Genomic DNA, 5,779 nt, shown 5'->3' with positions numbered 1-5,779 from the left:
AGTTATAAGGATAGGCTTAATTGTTACTATTGTAATGCTAGAGGTATAATAAATAAAACTGATGACTTTAGAGCACTGGTAGTAATGAACGATTTTGATATAATGGGAATAACTGAAACATGGTTAAATGTAGATGATTTGGATGACAGAAATTTCTTTGAAATACAGAGTTATAGGTTATTTAATGTGGACAGAGTACTGAAGAGATGGGGAAGTTATAATTTTCCTATACTGAAAATGTATTTCCAATAGTATTTCAGTATAGGAAAATTATTACTTCTGATACGGTACTTACCTCTACTCACCAGATTAGCTAGAATCCCACATTGAGAAAAAGGAAGGACTGGTGCAAGGGAACTAAAGATGTACCCCTGAAAGCATATGAAGGATACCCCTGACAATGAAAGATATAGATCCAAAGATCAGAAGAGGAGAACCACATCACTTCTGAGCCAGGTATACTCTTTGCCCATGTGTAGATTGTGTAATGCACAAGGGCAGAAACTGTGAGGTATAGAGTGGGTTTGGTGTGGTACACCATACTCAGTAAGTCAACTACATCCAAAACCTCCTCATGGGGTACTGACATCCATGTGAGAGTAGGATGAGGATCATACAATCTTCACCTCAAACCCAAGAATCGGGGATTAAGACCCACACTGATTTCTGGGTATGCCTCAAAGATCATCATCAATCAATCAATCTGAGAATTGACATCCAGTATCGAAAGGATGTCTATCGCATGGAAGCAACTCCCCCAACCATGGCACAGGCTGGCACCATCCAAAGGCAATAATATCCCCATAAGAAGAGAACAAGGGACAGTCAAGGATAGCACCAGAACAATCCCATGTACTACTGCTGTGACAAAGACACAGACAGAGCAATTGGGGGAGGAAGGTAGACAACCCATACACGTGTGAGGACTTATGTTGATTGGTTCACTTTAATCCAAACTGGGAACTGGCTTCCACATTAAGGTAGGGTGAGGTCTCCCAATAGAAGGGGGGGGGACTGCAATTGTGATGGCTCAACCCCATTTTATATGTAAAGTGTATCAAGAGGTCACATCATTCAGTAAGGTGATGGATCAACTTCAGTGAGTGTGTAATAAGTATCACGAGGCCATGTTAACCAGAAAGTGATGGTTCAATTCCAGTGGTTGAAGAAGTGTCAGCAGGAGGCCGCTGTAACACTAAAAGTTCAAGAACATTAATATGCAAGACGGTTTTGACTGCAGACCAATGGCCCAAAGCTTACTGTTGATTGACCCATGCCCCCCCCCCATCCTTGAAGGGATGCATCCGTGAAAAGATGTAGATCCGGACGTGGGGGAGGAAGTGGCCCACCCGTCGACATATGGGCTTTGTCCAGCCACCATTGCAGGTCATCTCAGAGGGAAGGAGGAAGGGAAATGGTGGCGGAAAAAAAATCCCGAGCAAGGTTTTGTCGTTAGTGAAGCACCACTGAAGGGATCTCATATGGGCATGACCAAGAGGGATCAGTACAGTAATGGAGGACCACATCCCTAAAAGCAATAGAATCTAGCGAGCAGTAAGTGACTGAGCCATAAGTCTTATATCAGTTATGGGAAAAAGTTTTGGAAAGTCTGATAAAAGATTCTTTGCAAAGTCATTTAACAAAGCTTCAAATTTTATTGGATAGTCACTAAGTGAAAATCTTGCTTTACAAATTTGTTTACAATCTTTGAAAAGGTTATTGCTATGTAGATGAGTGTAAGGGTGTAGTTTTGATGTATCTGGATTTTTAGAAAACATTTGACAAGGTGCCACATAAAAGGCTTATAAGAATTATATCTATAGGTGTGGGGGATAAGTTAGCTAAATGGATAGAAGAGTGGCTGGATGGAAGAAAGCAGAGGGTTGTTATAAATGAGTTCAGTCAAACTGGATTAATATCAAAAGAGAGGTACCCCAGGGCTCAGTCCTTGGACCTTTGCTCTTTTTAATTTACATCAGTGATATAGTTGAAGAAATTGTTAATAAATTACTTAAATTCGCTGATGATATTGAAGTCTTGGGTGTTGCTGGCTGTAAAGAGGATGCTGCTGATTTACAAAAGGATTTAGATCATTTATTGAGTTGAACAAATAAATAGCAGATAGGTTTTAATTATAATAAATGCAAGATAATGCAAGTGGGTTATAATACTTTTAATTATGTGTATAATTTGAATGAGAATAACCTTGAGAGTGTCATGAAAGAAAGTGATTTTGGTGTAATGGTTGATCAGTCTCCTAAGCAATCCAAGCAGTGTGCTGTTACACTGGTAGGGCAAATAGGATTTTAGGCTGTATCTACAGAAATACTGAATACAAGTCTAAAGACATTATAATTTCGTTGTGTAGGTCACTAGTTGGAATATTGTGTTAGCCTTGTGCTTCTTACTTTAGGAAAGACATTGAATTGTTGGAAAGGGTTCAGAGGAGAACTACTAGAATGGTGCCAGTGTATTGTAGCTAGCAATGGGACTAATAGGATTTGGGGTAGCATCTACAGAAATATTAAATACAAGACAAGGGATATTATTGTTTCACTGTACAGATCACTTGTAAGGCCTCATTTAGAGTACTGTGTACAGATTTGGGCTCCGTTCCTCAAGAAGGACATTGAATTTTTGGAAAAGATTCAAAGAAAAGCCACTAGGATGATACCTGGGATGGTGAGATTGTCCTATGAGGAAAGACTAAAATCTCTTAAACTTGCTTTCTCTGGAGAGGAGGAAAGTCAGAGGGGATTTGATTGAGGTGTTTAAGATTATTAAGGGTATTGATAATATAGATCCATCAAATTTGTTTGTGTTTAGCAGTGAAAACAATAAAACAAGAGGTCATAAATTTAAATTTTGGGAGCGTAGGAGCCATCTGCAGTTTAAACAGTATTACTTTTCAAACAGGGTGATTGGTTTTTGGAATAAGCTGCCTTTAAAGGTGGTGGAGGCAAAATATTTAACTGAGTTTAATAAAAGATTGGATGAATACATGAACAGTAAGGGGTGTTTATAGTTGTGAATTATGGAGGGGTTGTCATATGAGGAGAGGTTAAGATCTCTCAAATTGTTTTCTCTTGAAGAAAAAAAGAGTTAGGGGGGATCTGATTTAGGTGTTTAAGATTGTAAATGGATCTGATAGTGATACTTAATGACAAGAATGGTAGGACTAAGGGGGACAAATATAAATTTTGACAGGTAGGAGTCATCTTCAGCTAAGAGTTTTATTTGTGTAACAGGGTAGTTGGCCTTTGGAATGAGTTACCTTCTCATGTTGCGGAGGAGTAAATTTAAGTGAGTTTAAGAGAAAGCCTGATAATTATATGAATGATAGGACTGGCTTTAAGTTTTTTTTTTATCTATTTAATTGTTTTAGTTTAGTTTAGAGGATGGGACAGTTGAGATGGACCAATAGGTCCTTGTCCTAAAACACTGTATGTTATGTTTTAATTTAGAAATTGCAAAGACCTGAATTTTGGAATATTGGGAACACTAAAATTACATGATTTATAAACATCTAACAATAAACTTTAAAAAGTAATTCTAAAGACCATGTGGTGTGTATATATATATATATATATTATATACAAATGTTGATTAAAGGTAAGTTACTACAATTTAATTATTCCTGTTCATTTTATTATTATTAGACTAATTATTGTAACCACCTGAATTCCACTTACTACTTCATATTTGACTCTAATTCTTATCAAGTGAGACATAAAAACATAAACCAAATTATGGCCACCTGAAAAGTGAAAGTTAACGGGGCAACTGATGAATTACATTTAAAAATTCATAATCTGACTTACACTTCGTTTAAAAATAATTCGTCTTCCTTTTCCTTTTGGGTTTGTGGATTTCAATGGAGCTTGTTGTTTAAATTTTGAGCTTTTTGCTCTTGTACTTTTCCTCAAAGTGAAGGGGCATGTGCCATTGTTTCCATTCCCCTTTTTGTCTCCATCACTGCTTTCCTGACTGAACGCTCTTACTCCACAAGAATTACACAAAACATCTCCTCTGTCATTTTTTCTCCACATTGTAGAAACAGTTGTTCTGCATGTAGTGCACTGAGGTTTTACACCAAATGGCATTTTCTACAACAGAAATAGTCCAAAATAATGTACTTAAATTTTACTCAATCTTTAGACGACTACATGAGACAATTTTTAGGTAAAACTTAATCTTCGATACAGCAATTAAATTTTCCAATCATAATAACAGCAACTCTTCGTCCCTCTGGTGAGGAATACATATTAAAATTCACAAAAAAAGTAAATTATATCTTGTTAGGGGTGCAGAATTATGGGGCTTAGAAAATTAATAATGTATATGTATATATATATATAAATAAGAGTATCAAGTTTATCCGTTATAAGCTTTTTTTTTTCAATCGAACATATTTCCCACATGCGCTCGATATGTTTCATTTAAAAGTGAAATTTTAAATATTTTGTACCTTTCGCATAACATCAGGGTATTTCATACTTCTGTATATGACAACTAAGGATAAAAAGTAAATATAAGACGAGATGCTACATTAATTTGAAAACTTTCCGTGATAAGAAGTCAACGATACTGATATTTCAGTGCAATAAAATAATTTTCACATTAGTAATTAGTGGCAGTATAATATTAGAATTTTCGTGGAACTCTACAAATTGTAAACAACCCCTCCCAAAAAAAAATATATATATATAGAGAGAGAGAATTTTATAGTACGATAGATTTTACAGTAGAGTTCCAATCACACAATTTATTTCAACATTGTATCGAACCGGAAATGATGGCCATAATAAGAAGAGTGAGTACCTGAAATGTTATGTGGCAAACCTAGATTTAAGAATTACTTTCATATATCTTTAGTCTAGTCATACATGATACACATAGTCTGTCATCAATTATACATGTACTGGTAAATATACAAAACTTAACAGAAATTAAATTTAGTTCATGTAGAACATTTTCCTCATGACAAGAAATATAACAAATCGTTTTTAGAACCTGAACCACTTAACGTTGAAAAACTATGTAAAATTATATTCATCATTTTATACCCACTGATTGATAGAAAGTTTGGCTTATATTGATTACAAAAAAACAGTAATCTTATGCATGATAAATATTTTGTTTTTTAGTAAGATAAAATACATGCCAAAATTTTGAAAGTGGCATAACGTATTGTCATTCTAGGTAGAGTCGAATTATATTTTATTTGTGTTGTGACTCACTAGATAGCAGCCGCTAAGACATAAATACCGTTGAGAAGGTTTAAATCCCTCAGTACTACATCACTCATATTGATTCATTAAAAAGGTTTTAGCTAAACATAATCGAAAAATGGAACGCCAAAGACCGGTTGTACCATTGGAAGCATTTTATATTCTCTGTAAAATTACTTTAATGTGGCTTGTCATTTCTTCCTTGAACATACATGATATTCTTACGACAGCGGAAGTCACGTGACGCAGATAACACGTGATGAGGTTCTAGAAGGATCATGACTTTTCCTGGGAACTCTAGTCTGTTCTAGGCGCCCTCTTTTTTGTATATAAGCCCGGCAAATAAAGCGGAGATATAATTGCAGATAGATAGGGAAATAAACAGGTAATTGAGTAAAGCGAGCTGTAGTGACCCGAAGTAAAGTGCGTGAATCGTTATGAATTATAGCGTGTGTTTAAGTTAAAATGACTGTGGAAATTCTGTGTATTGCAAAGTTGTATTGAGAAAGAATAAACTAGTTTTATTTAAGAAAGGACTTGTATAGCTG

The 5,779-nt window shown here is 35.4% G+C and overlaps 1 protein-coding gene across 1 annotated transcript in view; it reads right to left on the bottom strand.

Moving 5' to 3' along the window:
* The window catches only part of LOC106462283 (GATA zinc finger domain-containing protein 1-like), a 10,911-nt gene extending 6,680 nt beyond the window's left edge, over window positions 1-4,231 (bottom strand). The window contains exon 1 of the mRNA XM_013922184.2: window positions 3,822-4,231. Coding sequence (XP_013777638.1) covers window positions 3,822-4,103 — 282 coding nt within the window. The 5' untranslated portion in view covers window positions 4,104-4,231. The remainder of the gene's footprint in view (window positions 1-3,821) is intronic.
* Between the last annotated feature and the right edge of the window lie 1,548 nt (window positions 4,232-5,779).

Source organism: Limulus polyphemus, unplaced genomic scaffold (genome assembly GCF_000517525.1).
Source record: "Limulus polyphemus unplaced genomic scaffold, Limulus_polyphemus-2.1.2 Scaffold1132, whole genome shotgun sequence".
Lineage (NCBI taxonomy): Eukaryota > Metazoa > Arthropoda > Merostomata > Xiphosura > Limulidae > Limulus > Limulus polyphemus.
Note: the sequence above shows the minus strand (reverse complement) of the source record. Positions and strands in the feature narration are given on the sequence as shown.